The sequence below is a fragment of the Tachypleus tridentatus genome, chromosome 5 (assembly GCF_004210375.1).
Source record: "Tachypleus tridentatus isolate NWPU-2018 chromosome 5, ASM421037v1, whole genome shotgun sequence".
In the NCBI taxonomy this organism is placed as follows: Eukaryota; Metazoa; Arthropoda; class Merostomata; order Xiphosura; family Limulidae; genus Tachypleus; species Tachypleus tridentatus.
Genome location: NC_134829.1, coordinates 4,930,350 through 4,957,260, shown reverse-complemented (window position 1 = coordinate 4,957,260; position 26,911 = coordinate 4,930,350). Strand labels below are relative to the sequence as shown.

General features: G+C 31.3%; 1 protein-coding gene across 1 annotated transcript in view; it reads right to left on the bottom strand.

Annotated features, from left to right (window-relative positions):
* The window catches only part of Caf1-55 (chromatin assembly factor 1 p55 subunit), a 37,742-nt gene that overhangs the window by 8,407 nt on the left and 2,424 nt on the right, over nt 1–26,911 (bottom strand). The window contains exons 2-9 of the mRNA XM_076500870.1: nt 14,801–14,930; nt 14,358–14,408; nt 13,498–13,592; nt 9,577–9,750; nt 8,846–8,900; nt 5,520–5,580; nt 4,744–4,833; nt 1,987–2,054 (exon numbers count right to left, since the gene is read on the bottom strand). Coding sequence (XP_076356985.1) covers nt 1,987–2,054; nt 4,744–4,833; nt 5,520–5,580; nt 8,846–8,900; nt 9,577–9,750; nt 13,498–13,592; nt 14,358–14,408; nt 14,801–14,930 — 724 coding nt within the window. The remainder of the gene's footprint in view (nt 1–1,986; nt 2,055–4,743; nt 4,834–5,519; nt 5,581–8,845; nt 8,901–9,576; nt 9,751–13,497; nt 13,593–14,357; nt 14,409–14,800; nt 14,931–26,911) is intronic.

Below are 26,911 nucleotides of genomic sequence, written 5' to 3'. Positions count from 1 at the left end.
TACATTATCAAATCTTCAAAACACTTTCATAGGATACAAGTCTCTCAGCAATGTTTTGTTTCAAAATTACAATAGCGATTAGGTTCACTACCAATAAAATGTAAATCTGTAAAAACTTTTCACGCTAACTTGTAACTACTTCCATTTCTCTGTTCTGTTCAACAATGAAGAGCAAGCTGTGTTAAAAATATCCAACAGTATTTACAAAAAAACTGAATCATGTTTATGTGAATATGAACCACTATCTTTATTCTATCTTTTCATAAACCATGTGACCTTTACTTCCTCATCAATTATAGAAATGTAATTATCTTGCTGTATTGTGCCCATAACAAACGCGATATTATTGACCATCTAGCTGGATCACATAAATACATGGGTATTTGTACTTTCGCGTCTTTGTCACAAGAAGACACGACTTCCTCAGTTAAGGTGAAAGTGTACAAGGAAACCGTAGCACTGTTTTTTCACTTGTTTTAGCAGCAGTTGAACTAATCCAATCAGAATATCTTCAAACTACTTTCTATTACACCTTCCTCCATTTTGCCACTCAAGGTAGGTGAATGTTTATTTAGCCTATCCAATAATATCATATTTCTGTTAACTAGTAAACTATAATTAACATTAGAGTATGTGATATTAACATACTTATAAAGTATTTCATATACCCCTAGCCTCTCAAAATCATAAACTGAATAATGAAAGATAAAATAAATTTCTTAAGTTCTTGATGATGAGAAACTCATTTGAAATAAAACTGTATCTCGGAACAGTTTGTATAGGTATTAACACTACTGATAAGCACAGTTTGTATGGGTATTAACACTACTGATAAGCAGAAAACAACATTTCGACCTTCATCTGTCATCTTCAGGTTAACGTTTGTTAACTGGATTAACATCTTTGTTAACCTGTTAATACCCATATGAGCTGTTCCGAGATACATTCTTAAGAAGTTATTGAAAACAAGTGAATGTTATCACATTAGTACTTACTGCTGAATATAAATTTCAATACAAAGCAGGACATGAAACATTTGTAAAACCATGGAAAAAGCATTTTACATTTATGAATTTGAGCCTACTATATATTTTTTTTCTTAAAATTTCCAATATAAAATAATTTCTTTATTGTCCCACAAATTAACCTATTTCAGTTGGAATAAGATGAATAAGTTACTATCATCAACTGGGTTATCCACTCAAACTGTTGGATACAACAGAGGTTATTATGGACAATGTTACAACAAAATGTTTAAAGTATTAAAAATCTAAGGCAGAGGAACTGACTGGAGAAGCGAGGCAGGCAAAATACTATTTAGAAATGTGATAACTGACTAAAGCATGTTTGTGTTACACTGGGAGACAAAGTTTTCATTAAAGGAAGAGAAGACCTTCTTACAAGCTTCAACAACAACCCCAATAGAAAGTTTGGTTTGGTTTTGAATTTTGCACAAGGGCTATCTGCACTACCAGTCTCTACTTTAGCAGTGTAAGACTACAGGGAAGGTAGCTAGTCATCACCACCCACTGCAAATTCTTGGGCTACTCTTTTACTAACAAATAGTGGGATTGACAATCACATTATGATGCCCCCACAGCTGAAAGGGGCCTTAACCACCTGGCCATACCTGGCCTCCTACAGAAAGTCGTCATAAGTTATAATGCTACAAACAAAGGTAAGGTTTAATAATGTTGTCAGTCTGATCCAAATTTTTAACATATCAACCACACAGTATTGTTTATACACGATTTGTACTGTCTAAATAAACAAATACACTTAGAAATGTACTAGGATACATGAAATCTCTTTTTTAGGAACTGTCAACTAACACAATTTCATTTTCTATTTTACAATTTCCTTCACTCACATCACTGAATAAAACAGTTATCACCTTTCTTTTAGTTAGTATTAATTAAAGGTTTTCCATCTGAAGTGAAAGCTTTTCACAAAACAACTATTCTATAAATATACTATAGTACTTACATCATTAATTTCTGGTCATCAGCTACAGAACCAAATAAACTTTCATGTAGTAAGTGCCAAGCAACATCCTAGAAGACAGAAAATAAACATAACTTGTATTTTGAGTTAAAGAATTATGTGGTAACAAGAATAAGTTGAACAATACAATGTGCCAACAACCACTTATCAACCCTCTTGCCACAGGTACTCTTTACTGTGAAATAAGGCTTTAGTGTTTTACATTCAAAAATTTATTAAACCACTTATGTTGTACCAATTACTATAATATAAAAGGTTAGCGAATAATCCATATATTAATAGTATACAAAATGTATTTTTTATTGTGTAATATTTAAAAAGAAAACCCAAATGTCCCTAAGTGTAACATTACCTATATGACATTCACCACCCCTCCAAAAAGTATGAAATTAAACATTACTTGCTAAAAAATATCATCATTGGTCAGACAAACTATAATTTTTATAGCCTTCAATTTTGTTTGGTCACAAATCTATCAAATAGAAAATCAGACCTCTCATGCCATGCCCTTCTGTCTCTCTTTCTGGATTCAACAGTTCTCTCTTGCATTTAATTATATATTACCTATAACCAATAGAAAGTCAACATTTTCACCTATCAAATGACCATTGTGTTCAGAGTACATAATTGTCAATTTCACTCAGAGTTCAAGTTTCATTCCCAAAGGAAAGATAATGACTGGTTTGGAACAGTTCTTGTTGCATAATTAGGAATCTAGAAAAATTGAACTTGGGGAATTTGTGTAATTCTGCATACTATCATTCTGTTCTTTATTTAAAATTTATTTCATTATGATCATTAGCTTAGAAAATGTTACACTAAGTGTCACAGACAGCAAGAGAAAAGAATGAGGTAGTTTGTTTTATAATTATAAAAGCAACCACAGTGTATAAGTATGGATTTTTCTAGGTTAGTTATGATTAGTCTAGGTAAAATTAATAATAATATAATCAGAATGTTCCACAAGCAGCTTGGGGTAATGTAGTTTGATAACATAATGAGATACGTGTTCCCCAAGTGACTCGCAACTAATAATGGAAAAGACAGTAGTTAGTCACAGTTCAGAGGGCAATCAAACAATATAATATAATTACAAATAGGTGTATAATGTTATGAACTTACAGCTACTGAGGACAAACAAATGTAGTTTCGTGTTATAATTATTTAACCTCAAAACTTTCATCTGTATAATTCCTAAAATCTCCTAATATTAAATTTTTTTTCACAAAAGATTCATATTTTATATCATTTTTTACCACTCTTGTACCAACCATAAACAAAATTTCCATAACTTTGTTCCATAATGACTCCAAGTTGTAACAGAAAACCACACTTATACACAGCTTAAAGTTAGTAACAGTATAAATCTATTTGTATGTAAATTTTATTGTACCTTGACTGTTTTTAACTAATAATCCCACCAAACATCATAAATCACTTGTCAAATGTGAGGCTCACATTATCATATTGAATTACATAAAATGCACATGCTACTTGCAAATATAACTCGTGAAAAGGTTCTACAATTGTTTAAATATATTTTATGTAATTAAATCTTTTCTAGCTAAACAAGTTTCTAATTTATACAAGTTACTTTTATACCAACAAATACAGAATACACACACATGAAATATGTTCCTAGGTTTGTTTTTACTTTTGATGAAACATAACCCTGTTTACTTTAATACTTAATGGTACCACTACAATCAATATATTTTTTAATTTAGTTGAACAATATACCTTAGAATAACATACAACAACCAAACACTGTCTTATTACTACGTTAATTTTTCAGGCTTTCTAACTACGCACTAAGAGCCATTAAAAATTCAGCTAAACTCACTCATATGCCTTCCATAGAAATAAAGCTTGGAAGTAAAATAGACAATTCTCTGTACAAAAACTGTTTACAGTTAAGTGCAAAGCTACACAATGGGCTATATGTGCTCTGCCATCCATGATAAAGTAAACTTTGGCTTTTTATCAATACTATGGTATTAAACATTAGATAAATACTGATAGTTTGTGAAAAAAAAGGACGTAGCAGGTGGGGTCCAATTTTATAATTTTTTTATAATTTATGGCTCTGAAACCAAATAATATTGAAGGCTGTAAAAATTATGCTTTCCTAAGCAATGATAATATTATAATGAGTAATGTATATTAAAATATAAATTTCTCAGAGAGGCAGTAAATAAATTACAGAACAAATATGATGATAGCAAATATCATGGTTGTTATATTAGGGAGACGAAGGTATTATTTCTTAAACAGTTCTTTGTTAGAATGAAACTTAATATAAAAATACAATTTATTATATATGCTTTAAAGCCAAGTTTATTCATATACATTGATAAGAAAGTAATTTAACTTAGAATGCAATTATGTAAAAAGGTTGTGACATGAACTATGACTTACCTGATGCAAAAGAGTTAATGGAAAACATAGGTGAGAGGACATGATTTTATTTAAATATTTGTTTTCACACACAATGCAATATTGTCAACTGGATTTACACTTAAAGCGACATACAGACTCAAAGATAATTAACCAACCAAACACACAGTATTCTTCTTGTATAGGCAAGTTTGCATAGCAACAGAAATATGATAAAAATAAAAAGCAAGTTGTGACTTTACACAAAATACTTTATGATTGAAAATAATGACCAATATGACAAAATAAAAATGAAGGGGAGGGGAAGCTTCACAAATTCTGAAAAGGAAAGTGTTAACTCACCTCAACGACAGCCGTGTGTCCCGTGAATATAGTTTTTGCATCAACTATGTTTTCTTTTGGAGTTGAATTGATATCCCACAAACAGATAGTCTTCAAATAAACAAGTAAAGAAGAGAAATACTGTATTAAACATTTTAGTAACAAAACAGGTAGTCAGGTTTGTATTAAACATTTAATGAGGTGGTATCAGAGAAATACTGTATTAAACATTTAATAGTAACAAAACAGGTGGTCAGGTTAACAGAGAAATACTGTATTAAACATTTAATAGTAACAAAACAGGTGGTCAGGTTAACAGAGAAATACTGTATTAAACATTTAATAGTAACAAAATAGGTAGTCAGGTTAACAAAGAATTCATTATCAAGACTGATATTGTCCTTCAAAAGGTATATTTTTCTTTCAGTGTTGTACAAATGATTCTCATAGAACATAGAGATTTTTAGTTAATATTTAGAAGTTAAAATAACCACTTATTTTGCCAATGATGTCACAAAACTGTTTCAAATTTCAAAATCAAATAGTTTATTACAAAGATAGCTTTTCTTATTCCTGAATATTTGTTTCATTGCCACATATTAACATCTGTCAATAACATTTCTTTATTTTCATTTCATAAAAAACAATGTCTTAGGTCAAGTTCTAATGTCATTTAACAAAAGTTAAACAACTTTCAAAAGTAAATCATGAAAGTGTGGACAAACAGATATGTTTCTGTAACTCATAGAAGCAGGTACAAAACTGAAATAACCTGTATAAAAACACTAAATACTTACATGATCATCTGATGCACTAAGTAGATGACCATTCAGATTAGCATTCCACGAAAGTCCATAGCTATGTAAATAGATTTACTTGTAAAACTTGTGTAGTTAATGAGATTCATTGCTAACTACAACGTAATTTTGGTTTAAAAAGACAACTAATTTAGCAGAACATTTTTAAAAAAAACATTAAAGTAAGGGCTATTAAGATATCTAACTGTGATAATAGCTTCTCTTTTATTAATTGCATAAAGATACGTATGGTGTAAAAACCAAAGCTTTATCTTTACTTCTACAACATACACTTAGATGTAGATTGTTGTGAATAACCTACAAACTCTAAAATAATGTATGTTCAACAGGTTAATGTTATGATAAATACTTCAAGTATAAATAATTTTGGTTAAAAAATACATGAATCAAAGTAATTAATTTCAAATGACTCAAACAATTTTCTCTATTTTTAAAATTTCCTAAATACCGTATTACTTTCAGTTTAAGACACCCCACGTTTAGAAAGGGATTTTCAGAAAATTCTGATAATTAGAAAGGAGTAAATATGTTTTAAGAGTTTATTAATGAATCAGAAAATGTTAATGTATTTAAAATAAAGTGTAATAAATATATACAAAATATATAGGAAACTAAAGAGTTTCATTACAGTAATGTTACTTTATTTAATCAGAACGTTATTCCAATGTTTCTTCTGACTCACTCTCACATTTTGAAGTTGAAACATTATCACTTGTTTCACTATTGTACCAAAGAATGACACCTTCAAAATGTGATGACAATTTTTGACTAATTGTTGTCCTTTGCCATAATGATAAACCTTCTCTTTTCTTAAATACCAGCCACGACTAGGCTTGAGGGAACACCACTATTTCATGAACATTAAGACTTCTCTTGTTACAGACAGTCCTTTATTCAGTAATACGTTAAAACAGCAGCATCACTTTCAAGATGTCTTCCTTTTATTGGGCCAGAAAATGACTAGTTTTCTTACTAGAAAACAACTTGGTTTTCATACAACACTAACAACATACATTTGCTTCACTCACTGTATAATTTTTACATGATTTCCAGTCTGTTTGATGCACAAAAGAACTTTTCTTTTAAAGTCAGCATTGTATGTAACAAAGACTGAGTACAGTGATATCCAACAAATAGCACGTGAACAACAGACAAAGACTGAGTACAGTGATATCCAACAAATAGCACGTGAACAACAGACAAAGACTGAGTACAGTGATATCCAACAAATAGCACGTGAACAACAGACAAAGACTGAGTACAGTGATATCCAACAAATAGCACGTGAACAACAGACAAAGACTGAGTACAGTGATATCCAACAAATAGCACGCGTGAACAACAGACAAAGACTGAGTACAGTGATATCCAACAAATAGCACGCGTGAACAACAGACAAAGACTGAGTACAGTGATATCCAACAAATAGCACGTGAACAACAGACAAAGACTGAGTACAGTGATATCCAACAAATAGCACGTGAACAACAGACAAAGACTGAGTACAACAGAACAACAGACAAAGACTGAGTACAGTGATATCCAACAAAATGAGTACAGTGATATCCAACGTGAACAACAGACAAAGACTGAGTACAGTGATATCCAACAAATAGCACGTGAACAACAGACAAAGACTGAGTACAGTGATATCCAACAAATAGCACGTGAACAACAGACAAAGACTGAGTACAGTGATATCCAACAAATAACACGTGAACAACAGACAAAGACTGAGTACAGTGATATCCAACAAATAGCATGTGAACAACAGACAAAGACTGAGTACAGTGATATCCAACAAATAGCATGTGAACAACAGACTGACTACAGTGGTATCCAACTACACCACTAAAGTTGCTGACATTGTCAAATTTGAAGTTTTGTACAAGTTTAAGTCTTTCAAAGCTAAGTTCATTTTAAAATGTAGTCCAATCTGTTTGTTAATGCAGGATATTTTAAAACCTTTTTTGTACAAGGAAAATAATGTTTCAAAGACTTTCAAAGAGTGAAAGGTAACAAAATAAAGCCTTGAATTTAAAGACAATCACTAATTTTCAGTTCAGAAAAATGTGAAAAAAGGTCCACCTTAAATTAGAAGTAACAATACCTTAAACATTCAAGTTATGAATTATTTAGCAATCTCTAAAATATTGCTAGATATCCTTTAACATACCATTGGAAAGTACAACCAACTGAACACAATTTTTGTACGAGAAAATATTTATTCATCATAAAAACTCTGCACCTTAAAAATGTCAACCATTAAATAAAAGGAGTTTTGTTATAGTACAGAAAATATTATGATGAATAATTTTAAAAATGAGATGAACACCTGAAATCCTACCATTACCAAAATTGTACCAGCTCTGGAATTATCAGTTTCAGTTTATTGCAAGATTTAGAAATCACATCGGTAAACCTACTTTGGAAATATTAAAATTTACAACTAAGAATACTAAGATTTATGACAAATTGTTTTTTGTAATATTTAATTTGCTAATATTAATATAACAGTATCAAATTTTTAAATGTGGTTCACCTTATTTCAAACATGTTCTATACAACAAAGTAACATCACTTACAGCTTTGTTTCATTTCTAATTACTTCATATAACAATTACTATTTAGTTTTGCATACAACAGTGGCTGGCAACCTCTGACCCACAGGTCAGCAAGTGACTCATGGTAATGACTTGGTTAACCCCCCAAAACTTGACTTCACCATTCCAACAGCACAATCATTATTCATTTGAAACTTCTTGGCTGTCCAAAAAGAGAAGGATAACGAAGGAGGGAATTGTGGATAGAGAGAATTTTAAGACAAATTTCTAGTGAAAAATATTGAAGCTGGTCAAACTGTTCATTTTGTTTGTTGTATGTAAGCAAACATTTTAATACATGTTCTAGTATTAAGGATTATAGGAATATCACTGACCAAACACAATACTAACTTTCTCAAAAAGAAAGTTGACTAGTGATTTAAAATTTGCCAACTGCTGACATATAGGATGTCTTGTTTGAGATCAACTGAAGAAAATCATACATTTTATTCTTTGTAATTTGTCAGACTATTTGATTATTAGTCAGACTATTTGTTTCATTTAATGAAAGTTCTGGTTGCTTGAATTTAACTATTTTTTCTGTTAAACTAAATTCCTTTCTAAGTTTAGATTCCCTTTACAATTATTTAGTTATGTTATAACACCATCTGTCAGAGAAGAATGTGGCATTTATTTTGAAAAATTGAGAGGTTTGCGTAAAACACAAACAATATTTCAAGTTCACTATTATACATATATTACCCTTCTTTCTGATGACCTCTGAGACGTAGGTCTGGATTACATTTACCATTTGGATCTGCAAAAACAACAAACACTCATTTTAACTAAAGTCTTACAAGCATAAACAATATACATCAAGTACATAATCTGTAAAAACTAAACATGTCTGTTTATAGGTCAAAGGATTATTCAACCTACAAGTAGGGTGTAGGTTTTGTATTACTCTGGTAAGAAACAAAGATATAATAAACCTTTTACTTACCTCTTTTTGGATTCAGTACGTAAATTGAATCAATATATGTTTACTTACATACAGTTAAGGACAGTTTTTGAACTATTTTACTGTTAACAACAAGTGCTAACTTATAAAAGTTCAAGAGACCAAATTTACAAGCTCACAATAAATTGTTGAAACTATTTTACTTTTTAAACATTCTATAGTAAAAACTTAAAGTACAAAATTACAAGAGCCAAGTTTTATCCACACTTTCTGGGTTCTACGTGTACATCCATATGTGTAAGAATATTTAGGTTTCTACAAAACACATGCTTGAATTATGTAAAATTACCTGGTTTTGAATAAGAATATTTAGTTTTTACAAAACACATGCTTGAATTATGTAAAATTACCTGGTTTTGAATAAGAATATTTAGTTTTTACAAAACACATGCTTGAATTATGTAAAATTACCTGGTTTTGAATAAGAATATTTAGTTTTTACAAAACACATGCTTGAATTATGTAAAATTACCTGGTTTTGAAGGATGTTTTGTATAATCAAATACCAGAACATCACTAGATGGCGTTTTAGTGGCAATGATGCAGGGGTTTTGGGGCATGAAACGTGCTCTATTGACTTCACCTTCATGATTTATTTTAATTTCGATCTCAATTTTTCCACTCACAGAGCCAAAACCTCCAAACTCTAAAAACAAACAAACAAATTATACATAAAATTTATTAAGATTTTGAATTTAAAAAAGAAACTAAACTGTGTAAAACTGCAAAAAATAACCTATGAAATGTTTAGTTGAACATATTTGAGCTTCCTTCAACGAACAAGAAACTCAGTAATCATTGTAGTTTCTAGGATATCAATGTGTAAAACAGGAATATTTTCAATCACATTAATCATACAATGGGTGTTTAAGTTATATCTAAATCATCTTTTATTTGATCTGTGAACTTTTTACCATGATCAAATACACCAGCCATGAAGACACTTAAAAGTTTTCATTCATTTGTTGCATTCAACCGTTTCAATCCAGTTATGTTGAAATGTATAAATGTATTTTTGTCAACAAGGTTTTGTCTTTTTAAAAATCAGTTAAGTCTAAAAGTTACTGATGAAAGAAAAATGTCTACAAGTTCATTTCAGAAAAACATTGACTCTAAAAATAACAAAGATGTGGTTACAACTAAGAGATAGCTGTTTTTTTTTACTTCACTGCTGATAAAGTTCAAATTATCTACAGAGGCCTTCAAACAAGTAATCTGCTAGTATACATACATACTAAATTTTAAAAATGAATGAGGCTTTTGTATATGACAGAGCTTTGGTGAACTGTAAAACATTGATTCTCTTGCTATAAGCTTGGTAAATTCAATTAAAAATTGAACTTTAGTTTCCATAACGTCTAATACATTTTGCATATCTTCATAAAATTTTGCAAACTTTTAGTAATTACTAAAAGTTGTAGACAAAAAATACATTTAATGAAGTATGTTCACTAAATATTTCCCCACAAATGGAATCACAATATTTTTTGCTTACAGTGCAAAACTGTCTTGTTCAGATTAAAAATATTTTTCTTTATCTGTATATTCAAATTTCCTTTTCCATAATTTCTAGAACCTCCTAAATAAATGTCAAATATTTTTTTCCCCAGTAAAACTACCCTGTTATCTTCTCTGCTCTAACTCTATATGAAGTCAAATTGACCAACCTCATAACCACCATAAAAATATGAGATAAATCTAAATTACTGTTTTGTCCTTCTGGAATGACTTTAAATTGTAATATAAAACTACATTTGTTTATCCTAAATAGTTTTAAACTTGCAACAGTATGCCTCTGTTTCTACTTATATTTTACTGTCTAATATTCTCACAACAGAAACTGTAAATCATTTGACAAATGTAGAGCTCATTTTGTCCTCTTGAATTACCTAACTCATAAGATACATTAAGAAATATTTATTTATAGACCATCATAATTAGTTACATCAAATTTTGAATGCAACTCACTAAAATATTTTAACAAGCACTCAAAAGGATGCTTGTTAGGAGAGGATTAATAATAGTTTCCACCTAAAATTGGTTGTATGTTGGCATTTTTTTATATAATACTGTTTTTAACTCTCAATATGAGATTGGTCAATATGACTGACCACGTAACCTCTTTGTACTCAAACATTTTAGATTTCATACTTTCAATATAGTGTCTTCACAAAGTTTTGCATTTCACTTAATATTACAAGTCATTAACATACAAAAAATCATAATCTTAGTGAAGTGTTTCTAATCAAATAAAATAAAGATTTGTCCATCAATGTATTATTTATTTCAAATAGTCCATGTGCAAAGTAATTTTTGTTAAAAATAAAAATGTTGCCTTATCTCAAACTTTCTTTGTGTTATCCATAGGACCTCTAAAATACATTTCAAATGTTTATCCAGTAAAAATAGTTTGTTTTAACCTAACTTGAGATCAGTTAATCTAACCCACCCCATAACCACAAAAATATTACCTTTTAAATTTATATAATGACTTCATATCCTAATATGAAACCACATTAGTTTACCCTAATTAGCTATAAGGTCATGAGAGTATACATTTATTTATTATTAAATTCTATTGTTTCATCCATCTGAACCATGATTAACTATTGTAAATCACTTGGAGAAGCATGCAACTCACAATATGCAACAAAAGTACATTACCCAAGAGCAACTACAACCGGTACAAGCAGTTAATGTGAAGTATTTTTATTATTTATTTAATATAATCTAATCTTAACCTAAATGTCCTTATTTTTACATTTAAAGTATTAATAACATGAAATAAAATACATACAAAATATTTTTCTTCCTCTCAGTTGTTAAGGATAATTAACCCTAATTTTTTTTTTTTAACACTGCTCATAGTATTGAGATCAATTGTTATTTAAATAATGCTCTAAACAATACAGACTAATAACATGCAAAAAGCAGATAAACTCTCTTACTTCTCAAAACTTTTCTGGCTTTCTGACTCTGTGACAAGGTCTGTTACAAGCTAATCGTTAACATTCTCACAGGAAATATGTTGGAAATCAGTGAAACATATTTAACTGTTCATAACATAACATGTCATTTGACAGATGAATATCTTGAGTTTCTACTGGTTATAGGTAATATATAGAGAACTATCAAGAAATTATAAAAGATAGGATGTGACAGATGAGTCTGTGTGGGGAGGTGATTTTCTGTGTAACCAAACACAGTTGAATACTATGATAAATGTGATTTATCTGAACAATGATGATTTTATAGAAAATAATTTAGTTTAACTTTTCCAATGGGTGGTGGATAAAATACGGATTAAAATACAGATGATGACACACTAGGAGAACATGTTGTGGTCTCACTCTGGAAAATTTAGAAAACACTGCCTTGCAGAATTAATAGCTCAAAAATTATATACAATTAAAATGTGAATTATTAGCTGAGATATTATACTATTCTAATTGGTACAACTTAACAAAACAGTAGTTTAATTACATTTTGAATGTGAGATACTAAAACTGTCAGGCACAGTAAAAATTACCTGGGTGGATAGGGTTAAATGGTTCTTGTATTAGCTGGTTACATTAAATGGTTAAGAGTGAATATTAGTAAAATATAACATCAACAAATTAGTGTTCAGTTTGAACTTAAAATACTGATCTAACCAACCCTACTATAACTTTGAATTTGCAGTAAGGTTGGACTGAACCATCAATATAGTTTAATATCAAAAATTTATTTTGAACTTAAAATTATAACACTCACATTAAATAGTTTTGAAAGATTTTTTCAATTTATAAGCAAATCTAATCAAAACTAAATATCTGCACATTTTTTTTTAAATGCAAGACAAATGTGATAATGAAAAACCCAAATCTGTAATTGACAACTGGCCCACACTTCCAAAAAAATTTTTTTTTTAAACATGCTTATTCTGTGATAAAGTAAAAACAAGTATTTAAGAAATGCTGTAGTGATGTAAAAGTTTAAGACATTCTTTATCTGTACTGGAGATATCTGTATAAGAGGAAGATAATCACTAGAGAGTAAACTGCATTGTTTTAGATTTTGTTTAGTATGTTCTGTCACTGAGTGGTTCCTTTCCCTAAATTTTATCAATCCACTGGAATTTGTGGATGAGACTGGTTTCACTTACAATACTACAACATTTTCAAGAAATATTTCTTTTGAGTTAACATGCTTTTCTTCATTCAATATGGGTCAAAGTAATTCAGATTGTCTGTATATAAAATCTATTTTACTTGAACCAATGTCTATGTACAATATTATAATAGAAATTTCTTTCCATCATATTCACAGAGCCACAAGCTCTGAAAACCAGGTTTGACAAATACCTTGCTCCCCATATCCATTTTTTCCATCTTTGTCAATTACACTAACATACCTCCCTTTTCACTGTCATAGTGGGAAGCATCAAATTGAGCATCTTCGCTTGGTAGTTGTACACTAGCTATCAGCAGGTGGTTTTGTTCATCTGATCTGTTAATAGAACATCAAATACACATCATTAAAATGATTAAAAGCACCTTTATTTATTACAGGATGATATTTACAGACAGCAACTGGTCTTTTGAAACAACTGTAATATTTCCTTTGAGAGCTATGTACATAAAACAAACACCATGGTAACTCAAATGTTAATTTAATTAGTATAATCAAATTAAAAAAAAGAAAGAACTCTCAAAATTTGACTGAAATACCTTCAGTAGTAACAATCATTTAAAAAATGTCTGGGACGAATTTTGTTTTATACAATACTCCAAAAATAAATCACAAAATAAATATACTGTTCATTTTAACATGGTGATATTTAGTAACAGACTAATGGTGAGACTTAACATTGCTGACTAATAATAACATGCATAAGAGCTAAAATAGAGCTGTGTATTTACACATTTTAATTACATGTTAAAAACATACTATTTTGACACCAATTACTAAACAGACTCAAGAAAAAGTTATTAATAAATTTCTATTATAAAATGTGATATAAAAAATGTAAAACTAAGTTTTTCCATTTATAATGTTTTATTTTACTTATAATCTGATAGATATTTTTAAATAATGTAATTAAACACACAGTAAAAATCTCAGAAAAAGGCAAGATTTATTTTGCAAAAAAAAGAAAGTCACTTGTGTAATAATTAACTGTTTTTTTACTTGATTTGTTTACTTAAAATCTCAATGTTAGTTATTTTAAAATATTTATGAAATCAAATTTTAACTTAAACACTTCACACTTACGTATGTGTTCCAAGGATAAGCCTATGAATTGAGTAATCTTTTCCTTCTGGCCTAGTTATAAAGAATTATCAAATTAACAAGTGAAAGGAGAACTTACACATCTGAACAGTTTTAAAACAGGTCATTTCAAGTATTTAAATAATACCTTTCTACAAAAGACATTTATAATGGAACCACTACAACATAAAAATATTTAATACATACGATTTCTTCCTTACCTTTTATTTATTCGTTTTGTATCATTCATAAAGGTAAAGTAAAAACATTAAAAATACATATTAATTGCCTATTACAAATTCAGTTAATATGCTTCTGAAAGTAGGCCAATATGAACAATGTTTTCATTCCACACACTGAATGACTGAACTTTACCATACATACAAATACAAAACTTAACAATATTCTAAGACCACAATGAATATTTAGCGATTTTATCAAATTACCTGGTAACATCTGGAAGCCACTGGGCAGTCAGACTTGGCCATTCTAAAGCATGGGTCATTACTAGATCATAAAGAAATGGTGTATTCTTCTTCCAGATTTTATATTCTTCATTAATAACTCTTTCCTCCACTAATAAGAAACAAAAGTTCCTGATGAATCCATCAAACAGTTAAAAAACCACTGTACTATATTATAAAATAAATTATTATGTTTTGATCTTGAAATTGGTTTCAGCGTGTTGATATGTCGCACAAAACTAATAAACGAACAAAGCTTGATAACATGTTACACATACAAAAAGATCTGTAGCAACCATAAATATGTTATTCTCAGATTTATAAATAATGATGCTCCTATATTAACAAACAATATTTACTAGAAAAATGAATTAATAGTAACTTAAGTTTACACTAAGCAGTCACTAACGTTGAATAAAATCATTTCAAACAAAGCTAACTCAATTCTTAGTGGACTCAGCAAATAACCCAAATATGGCTTTGCTATAAGAACACACACAATTATCAATTCATTGTGCATCTACAGCAAGCCATGTATGGAATACAACAGTTGAGTTCATTAAAAACAAAAACAGCAAGTTTTCCATTCTATAATCAATTAGAGAACAAAATGTTAAAGTGTTTTGTCCTCCACTGAAGTGAGAAACAAATTTATAGTTTCCATTTAATGTAAAGTATTATCACCAAGAATGCACTTTAATACTTGAAGATATCTAGTGGCTGATTATATCAGGCAATAAGAAAACATGTTTTCCCTGCTACTGTTTCAGTGTTTTGACAACGTTGGTTCTATAAACGTTCGCGATTACCTCTAGTTATGATAGACTTATTCACTATATTCTTGTACAGTGTGAAAATTACTTGTTCTTCAATAAACTGTTTATCAAAAATTCCACTTGAGAATGTTCAAGAACAACATATAGCGATATCAGTTTAAGAAAGCACAGAATATTACAAGACTGGACACTGGAAATACATTCAGACTATGTTCAAATCTTTCATCATGGTATTATCTTGTGTTACAAAATATCTGTTTGACTTCTATGAGTTCCAAAATAAGTTAGTTATTATGGCAACTGTAAATGGCATACTTGCTCTCTTATTACCAAGCCAGTGTCAAGTCAGATGTGAGAACTGTATAACACACACGTGAAACACTTTTCCTTTTGAAATTGTACTTATTTGACAAAAATGTAGTGAAAACTGTCCAATTTTTACATTTTTGGACTTCATTGAGCTGGAAACAGCCAGCATTAAATAATTTCCTGGAAATAAAAGGATGCTTGTTTACAGAACTAAAGTTGAAAAGGTTTACATAAAATAAAATGTTTTTGTGCAATTTAATTAAAGTGAGGGTATGACAAAAGGAAGACAATATTTTGTTCTCACTGTTAGTGAGGGTATGACTAAAGGAAGACTTTTGTTCTCACTGTTAGTGAGGGTATGACTAAAGGAAGACAATATTTTGTTCTCACTGTTAGTGAGGGTATGACTAAAGGAAGACAATATTTTGTTCTCACTGTTAGTGAGGGTATGACTAAAGGAAGACTTGTTCTCACTGTTAGTGAGGGTATGACAAAAGGAAGACTTGTTCTCACTGTTAGTGAGGGTATGACAGAAGGAAGACTTTTGTTCTCACTGTTAGTGAGGGTATGACTAAAGGAAGACTTTTGTTCTCACTGTTAGTGAGGGTATGACTAAAGGAAGACTTTTGTTCTCACTGTTAGTGAGGGTATGACTAAAGGAAGACTTTTGTTCTCACTGTTAGTGAGGGTATGACTAAAGGAAGACTTTTGTTCTCACTGTTAGTGAGGGTATGACTAAAGGAAGACTTTTGTTCTCACCGTTAGTGAGGGTATGACTAAAGGAAGACTTTTGTTCTCACCTGTTAGTGAGGGTATGACTAAAGGAAGACTTTTGTTCTCACTGTTAGTGAGGGTATGACTAAAGGAAGACAATATTTTGTTCTCACTGTTAGTGAGGGTATGACTAAAGGAAGACAATATTTTGTTCTCACTGTTAGTGAGGGTATGACTAAAGGAAGACTTGTTCTCACTGTTAGTGAGGGTATGACTAAAGGAAGACTTTTGTTCTCACTGTTAGTGAGGGTATGACTAAAGGAAGACAATATTTTGTTCTCACTGTTAGTGAGGGTATGACTAAAGGAAGACAATATTTTGTTCTCACTGTTAGTGAGGGTATGACTAAAGGAAGACAATATTTTGTTCTCACTGTTAGTGAGGGTATGACTAAAGGAAGACAATATTTTGTTCTCACTGTTAGTGAGGGTATGACTAAAGGAAGACAATATTTTGTTCTCACTGTTAGTGAGGGTATGACTAAAGGAAGACAATATTTTGTTCTCACTGTTAGTGAGGGTATGACTAAAGGAAGACAATATTTTGTTCTCACTGTTAGTGAGGGTATGACTAAAGGAAGACAATATTTTGTTCTCACTGTTAGTGAGGGTATGACTAAAGGAAGACAATATTTTGTTCTCACTGTTAGTGAGGGTATGACTAAAGGAAGACAATATTTTGTTCTCACTGTTAGTGAGGGTATGACTAAAGGAAGACAATATTTTGTTCTCACTGTTAGTGAGGGTATGACTAAAGGAAGACAATATTTTGTTCTCACTGTTAGTGAGGGTATGACTAAAGGAAGACAATATTTTGTTCTCACTGTTAGTGAGGGTATGACTAAAGGAAGACAATATTTTGTTCTCACTGTTAGTGAGGGTATGACTAAAGGAAGACAATATTTTGTTCTCACTGTTAGTGAGGGTATGACTAAAGGAAGACAATATTTTGTTCTCACTGTTAGTGAGGGTATGACTAAAGGAAGACAATATTTTGTTCTCACTGTTAGTGAGGGTATGACTAAAGGAAGACAATATTTTGTTCTCACTGTTAGTGAGGGTATGACTAAAGGAAGACAATATTTTGTTCTCACTGTTAGTGAGGGTATGACTAAAGGAAGACAATATTTTGTTCTCACTGTTAGTGAGGGTATGACTAAAGGAAGACAATATTTTGTTCTCACTGTTAGTGAGGGTATGACTAAAGGAAGACAATATTTTGTTCTCACTGTTAGTGAGGGTATGACTAAAGGAAGACAATATTTTGTTCTCACTGTTAGTGAGGGTATGACTAAAGGAAGACAATATTTTGTTCTCACTGTTAGTGAGGGTATGACTAAAGGAAGACAATATTTTGTTCTCACTGTTAGTGAGGGTATGACAAAGGAAGACAATATTTTGTTCTCATTGTGACCGATTCCAACATAATTCAATGAATGTTTAAATTTACTGAAGTACATGCCTTTCATCCATTAAACTAAGTAACCCTAACTTCAAAACATAAATCTACCATATTGACTGCATAGTATTTCACATAGTGCTGATAAAACACAGATATTACAATATCTCAGAATCTAGAAGTGAGAAATGTTAAATATGTTTTTAATCAACACCACCAAATAACCACATATCCCTTGAGTTTTCTCCAGAAGCAAATACTTTGTTGTTTAGTGTTATAACTTTCATTTGAATAGCCTTCAGAATCTTCTCTGTCAAGATCACCCATTTGTTTTAAGCTGTCATGAAATTTATTTTTAAGGTGTCATGTCACCCTGGTATGGAACTCCCCATTAAGAAACTTTTTTGGAATAAAAACAGAGTTTCTGGATTGTTAAATTTCTACATAAATGAGCTTCTCTCTCAGGAATGTAAAATATTACTGGTAATTCTGAGAGTATAGGCAAAAACCATAAATAATTGATAGAATAAGTTTGTTTGAAATTTAAAACCATCTCTCATTAAAAACGTAAGCCAGGTTAAACTACAGCTTTTATTTACTAAACAACACGAACAAAGAGAGGTATAGAAAGAAATGATATACTGGGTTTAATTTAGCAACTTGATAAAACAATTAAAATGCTTTTGCTATTTCTGCCAGTAATCCTGTTTAACAGGAATGTAGTATGAAGATGGATGATAAAGACACAAAGCACTCTGCATAAAACTGATAATCTGCAACAATAAAAGGATGCGTCTGCATGTGTATGACCAACATAGTTCCAATAGAAAAGAACTCACAAACTTGAAATTTTGCACCTATAATAAGTGAACCCTGAGGGTGTGCACATGGGTATTATTACTTACCCACATACATGCATATATATCTAAGGCAAACAAGCAAAATGTCACATAGAAAGTAGTTCCTTGTATTACATATAGAAATCAAACAGACATACATTTATTGTTAATAATGTATAACCTGTCAAAAATGATGACGCAAGTACGACCACCCCATAATATACCCTGTAGTTTATCAGCAGGGTTAGAAATTTTCTATTTAAAGCTGGACATGTCTGTTAAAAATCAAGTTTGACTGGCACTTTCCCATCTATCACCAGACATCGTGACCAGTGGTCATATTCCTAACATATTGGACACAAATACATTGTCACCTCAAAAATAAGTGAGGCAAAAGCTGTGTATGCAAAGCCTAAAGATTTTGCTTAAAAGTACATTCTATAATGAGTGGAAAATAACTTGCAAATTTTAAGATTTAATTTGAGACAAAAAAAAAGCAAATTAAAAAAAACAGTTGTGAACGCTGACAAAATGCACATTTTAGGTCATCTTATCTATGCCATCCAGGATAGTCACGTGACTGCCAAACATTCATGACGATCTGACCATGGCATCTGATAGTAAAAAAATGAGAAAGTCTCATGATCTATTTCAGTTTGGCTTCACGAGTAAGACTAATGAATCAGAAGACAACACTATGGAACCCCAAGTGAAAAAACCTGAGCTTGTTGACCCAAGCCCAAATGTTAAAGCAAAAACTTACTGCTAGTACTGGCACTAAGCCTACTCGTTGTTTCCAGGATGAATGGAATAGAGGCTGACCATGGCTAAGCATAATAACGCTACCAGACTGATGTTTTCCTCAATTTGTCAGGAATATGACCAAAGTAGTGGAAGGCAGAAGAACGCCTTCATAATAGGATCTTCCAACCTGAGAACAAGTGCTGTTAAGGAGCATGAAAACAGTTGTGCCCACAGTCTAAGTTGTCAAGCTAAGACAGCAAAAGAAACACCTGATTTAACTCCCATAATGAAAGAATTGAGCAAACTTAACCAGACTGAGAAAGATCGTTTGCTTGTGCTGTTCAGGACTGCCCTTTATATGGCTTTGAATGCCCAACCATTCAGCGATTTTCAAGAGCTTCTGTTGCTGCAGGAGCACAACTTTGGTATGAACTTAACAGAACATTATGCCAATGACAAACAAGCAGTTATCTTTACGAAGTATATTGCAGAAACAATTAAAATTAATGTCAGATCTCGTCTGCACACCTCATTATTCTTTGGCATTATGACTGATGGCTCAACAGACACTGCCAACATTGAGCAGGAGATAGTCTATGTAAGATACTTAGACAGTGACTGTTAACCAGTAACCCACTTCCTGTATCTGCAGTCAGTTGAGAAGGCTGATTCTGAACACTTGCTACAGGCACTTAGTTCAGGTAAAGGTTTCTTAATTACCTGGGATGAGAATTTTCTGGATTTATCCCGAATTCCTAATTAAGAAAAATTAAAATGGCCAATATTTCATGTACATTTGTCTTTTAATTCAGGTTTACATAGTCATTCCATTATTAATATATATATCAGTGAAAACTCGAGGATTTTTCAATTGATTTAAACCAAGAAGAACCATGTATTTACCACTGACAGAATTGAAGCTTAACCAAGCACAACTAGAGTAATAGATAACTGAGCAACTGAATTTTCCAAAGTACAAATTTACATTTTTTTTTTTTTAATATAGAAAGTAACTAATATTGGGTACTAATTTTTTGTACTTGCAGCATTGTCCATATATGGCAAGTTTCCCGACTGGCTTGAATCAACTGTGTCTGACAGCTGATGGGGCAGCTGTCAATTTTGGCACAAATGAAGGACTTGTCAATGGATTGAAGGCACATAAACCTTATTTGATAGGGATCCACTGTGTAAGTCACAGATTGGAACTTGGAATTAGAAGAGCATTGAGGACATTCCTTACCTTGATAGTATTCAAACCTTTTTAGAAAACCTATAGAAGTTCTATGACAATTTGCCACAGAATTGGGCTGGCCTCAAAGAAGCTGATAAAGCCAACAACATTGTTGTTAGAAAGCCAACAAAAGGGACAGGAACCCATTGAGTGGCCTACAAAGAGCACACTGGAGTCAGTTTCTCATAACTGGCCAGCTTTAGTGAAGCATTTGTATCAAGTAAAGCTGCATAACAAAGGGGAACATGGAGAGAAAGCTGCAGGATTATAGAGTACTTTGACAAGCCTTAAATTCATCCTGTACATGGACATACTCTTGGTAGTTCTGCCTGTTTTGACATCTCTTTGTCTCAAAATGCAAGACAATTCTGCTATTGTGAACATTTTTCCAACAAACTTGCTGTTTGCAAAGAGAAGCTGGGCAATTTGAATCATGTTGAGAGATCCCAGAAAATTGTTAAAAAGAGCTCACAACATATGAACAAACTGGCAAGTGGTTACTTAAGAGGAAACGTGATTGCTATTAGTGGTCAGACAAGGGCCAGAGGCTCAAACGTGCCACAAAAGAGACAGCTGCTCAATCCGTGGCTGAAGAAACTACCATCTTCATAGATAAAATTGTCACATATCTGAATGAGAGATTTGAAGAAGCTGATAAGGATTTTATTGGTGCCTTTCAAATTTTTGAACCAAGCTAAAAGCAAGGAAGCATTGTCATTTTATGGCCATAATGAACTCCAGACACTATTGGACCACTTTGGTGCTCTGCTAGAAGCTAAGGGTTTCAACATTGCAGCTGACATTTGCCAAGTTGACTTACACGAGACACTGCTCAAAGCCACAAGATTTACCAAATCAGATGAGTCCCTGGCTAGTAGTGCAAGTGGATTATGTGCCCACATGTTAAGTCAAATTACTGTTGAGGATGATAAACATTTCCCTAAATCAACAGTGTTGGCCTTGGTATGCCTCATGCAGGTGATTTCTGAGTCATCTGCTGAACCAGAACATGGATTTTCCCAGATGGCAGTTATTAAAGATGACTGGCAGTCCAAACTAATAAATGATTCTCTTAATGACTTGATGACAATAAAATTAGCTACGAATGAGACCTGTGATCTTGCAAGCCTGTAGAATACTGGTGAAAGGACAGTAAAAAAAAAAACCAGACGATTTGTGAGTCCACATGGAACTCGCACACGTAGAGACAATAGAGATACTGAGTCTACATCAGCTGATGTCTTAGTGCTGGATGACTAAATCTACCAGGTTGATTGATGTGTCATTTTTAATGGATACAAGGCTTGTTGCCACTTGCTTTGAAATAATGTTTCAGTGCCATAAATAAAATGATTGTTTTATATAATAATTGTCTCTACATGATTTCTTGTTTTCGGTAATGTCCTGTGACAATTTTGAGGTGTCCTGCTAAAATTTCAAATGTCTGGCAAGTTTCACTGTCCAGCAGGACATGTGTCCTGCTGAAAATGTAGGATATTTCTACCCCTGTATCAGTTAGATTAACAACTTCTAACATACAGAAAAGCTGTGGCAATTTGGTAACAATGCATCCCAACAATGACTTTTACATCATGTTGCTTAGCAACAATAGTAAACTTAATTTGTTGTTAGTCTGTGCATTGAAAGTATAAAAACCAAAATTGGAATAATATTTGTCAATTTCTTAATTTAGTTTCTGTTGACTAAAGAGGTTTGTTTTCTTATTAAAAGGATTGGTGATATCACAGAATATAGCTTTATTCAGAAATGGTTTAATTGTAAAATTGAATCAATATTTTTCCTTATAAATTTCACACAATTGGTAGAATATAAACCTAATAACCAGAGTGAAGCCTGATACCTTTTTCAAAATACATACACTAGCAAAACTATCAAGAAATGTGTTAAATACCTCTTTATCCTGGATTCCATATTCTACAATCACCATTTAAAAGTTAACAGTTTGTAGCCTGAAAATCTAAATAGCCACAAGAAGATTACCAGTTGTACATGTATACACCACTATAATAAATCAGATTGTCTATCTCCACGTCAGTATTAGACAGCTACTTAAGTATAACAATGAAAAAAGCAGCTTATTGTGCCATTCCAACAAACATGAAAATTAACAGTAGCATAATAGTTGTTGATAAAAATTTGCACTACTAACCAAAAGTTTGCTTTGCACAATATTACTGAAAATTTGGTAGTGTAGTATACTTTGTATTTAGCAATGGTTGAATTTAGTATGATGAGTATTGCATTTTGAACACACCTGTCAGTTTTATACAAACTTTGAAAACTCAAAGAAGCAAGTAAGTTTGTTGAAAAGTATTTTTCAAGGTGAAAACTTTTGTTAACAAGTAATGTTTGCTAGTTCAAAGAGAGTTAGTGAGACTGTCTGTGGAATGTTCTTACAAATACAGCAGTATGCATGATTTTACTCCATCAAATAGCATTAGGCCTATATCAAGCTACTTCATAAAAAGTTCTGGATATTCGTAACAATGCATGTCCTGATCTTGTATGATAAGTGAAAATGTGTAATTACATTTGTACAGGAACTTTCTAACTTCAATGAAATCATAATTTTCTTTTGAATAAATCATACGTGTAATAAATACCTGATTCTGTTCTGTTAATTTTAAAAGAACAGTGGCATTCAGACCACTTATGCTAAAATGTTTTTATAATACTAGATCTCAAACATTTATCTTAAGTTACTAAAAATCATCTTACACAAGAATTGGATGATTAATTATATTACATGAAAATAATGTTTCTTCTACACATTTAAGAGGAATAATTGGTCAGCTGAATGTAGTTTATTAATGACCCCAACAATGTATTAGCAAGTTATTCTATAAAACTAGTTTTATGCATAAGCCACAAGTTTACAGTTTAGAAACAAGCACATAGTATTCATGCACACTTTCATATCTATAGAGAACTATAAACTGAAATGAAGAATTTCGTAGAAAGTGATTAATACAATAAAAAGGTTAATGTTATTAGACCAGCTTCTTTAGGGTCAGATGGAAATAGATTATTTCATATGAAGGTTTAAAGAAACTACAACATTGAGATTTTATCACCCAGTTCCTTTTGTTAATTCTATAAACCATGTTGTAACCACAAATGTGTTTCAGAAAAGAAGTTCAGTTTGGTTTATAACAATTTTAAAGTTTTATATTTGTATACAAAAGTAGGCCTATACTGACCACAAGATGGCTTATGGAGAATACTAGACTGGCTGAAATTACCATAAGTATTGAGATTGCAACTTTACATATAGAAACAGAGAAATATTTAACACACAAAAAATAAATAAATAGAGAAACATAAATTACAAATTGTTTAGACTTGTGTAGTATAGTGGAGACCAAAGACATATCAGAAAATACTAGTTATACTGCATTACAAATATAAAAAATACTAACCTAAATGGATCAAAACAGCCCTGCCCAACCAAACATCTAACAAGTGACCACACAATGGTCTTAATGTGAAGGAAGAAATCAAATTTTAACCACTGCAATAACACAAAACACAAAGATATACCTAAATCTGTCAGATCCACCTTCATTCTAAAACACTAATATATGGCAATACACTTAAGAAGCATACTTACTATTCATGAGAGAAATGAAACATAAACAGAAAATAATAACAAACCAGATTACCAGTTCAAATGTAACAAAATCTTAAAGACAAAACAGCCCTAAACATACATCAATGTTCGTTTTTATACACATCCTTGCACAGTTTTGGTAATTGTCTGCTATGTTAAGAGGTGCACTTACCAAAAGCTTTGTACACTTACATGACCTGTTAGAATGATATTTTCGTCTTTTCTAATTAAAATGTGAATATCACCTTAGCCCACGTAACAATAAACACTGATTAGATGTAATACAACACACATTCATCCTACAAGTCCCTGTGTTACAAACTGTGTGTTTCAGAATAGCTGGTATGGGTATTAATATTTTTACTAATAAAGCAGAAAATAACGTTTCGACCTTCTTAGGTCATCTTCAGGTCAAAACGTTGTTCTCTGTTTTATCAGTAAAAGTTAATACTCACTTCAGCTGTTCCGAGATATATCTTTATTTCAAGTTGGTTTCTCTTCATCAAGTGTTATAAACTGTAGCAGCTATAATGTAAGGTCATTTTGAGTCATTGCTGAACAAAAGTATGAGATAAAATTTATTGAACATTCAAATTGTATTAATTTCAATAGCCTAACAGTGAAACAAAAGATTATAATCTGTCAACCACACTGCACCTGCCATATACAGTGCCTATGAATTATTCTCACCGTACCAAGGTTTATCACACCAGCTAGAATACAACATAGTAGTCTTGGCACTGTATAAATATCAGTAAGTCATTTACAGGGACCAACATGACCCTATTTCTTTGTATTTCATAACTGATTATTTGTTATCTATTTAAAATAATTTTACTGTCAATTACAAGAACTGATAAACCAGCAAGCTAATCTTGTTCCCAGAGCAAGTCAGGCAATCAAATCAGTGAGAAAAACTAAATTAATAATTACATGAACCAATAATTCAAAGAAAGGGAAAATATGATGTCATATCTCATACATACTAGATCAATCATATCCAACTGTGATGTACACAGCAGCTGTTTCAGCCTATATGTACCACAAACATTAAAGCACAAAGAAAATTAAACTGTGACGTGACACAGCAGCTGTCTCAACCTATATGTACCACAAACATTAAAGCACAAACAAAATTAAACTGTGACGTGACACAGCAGCTGTCTCAGTCTATACGTACCATGAACTTTCAACGAACATTAAAGCATGAACAAAACTAAATAACTGATGTGACACAGCAGCTGTCTCAACCTATATGTACCACGAACTTTCAATGAACAATACAGCATGAACACAATTAAACAACAGAACTGTAATTATTTTATTTCACTCACTTACAAATCAGGTTTGGAAAAAAACATTATCTGATGTTCAGGATTTTGTTGTTTTTTTATTATTAGTTTTGAAGATGGAAATTAATGTCAAAACTTGAAACCTGATATTTTGCATTTCAGAATAAAAACATTTAATGAATCAAATACTTTAAAAGTTAGTCAGAACAACGAAAAAACTAATTTGTAACAACACAACTACACCATGTATCTAATATAATATCTGTCAATACATCACATACTGTATCTTGAGATAGGAATGTTTGATTTTTTACCAAATGAATGTTGTAAGTGTAAAGGAAAATATATATGCTCTCATACATTCCAATAAGGTATCCTAATAAAATAAGTGTGTGTGTGCTTTCCTAACAGGCTCAGAAATTCCCACATACACATCCCAACAGTATATTACATGCATGCAAGTAGAAGTGACATGAAGTTTATGATGTAATACACCAGCTATAATTTGCATCATGATACATCAAACCTTCTCTATATCTGTTTAAATTATTTTACAAAATTGCTACATATTTAGATCAACATACAGGAATATTTCAAATAAAGCATATTTATTTACTAATGAAGAATGGTATGTTTATTTACAAAAACACATTACAATTTGTTGTAAAAATGTATCTGAAGACAGATGGTATGGATATTAACATTTATTAATAAAGCAGAGAATGTTTCAACCTTCTCAGGTCATCTTCAGGTTAACGTTTCCCTGCTTTATTAGTGTTACTATCCATAACAGCCATCCTGAATTACAATTTGAAAGTTTACTCAAGTAAATACAAAGTATGACAGTTACTTTTGTCTGTCTTATGGTTTATTGACCAATGTTTCCCAATGTATTTTTTTCTTTTTGTACATTGCCTATTCACAACATGCAAAGTAATTTTCATTTTAAGATTAAAAATACTTTTATGCACCAGAAAAATTTCAAATTTCACGTACAAAATCCTTATAATATCCAGATAATTTTAACAACATTTAAGGAAAATTATTTTCACAGACAAATTTCTGTTATAAATTCAGTTAATTTGAATAATCTTAC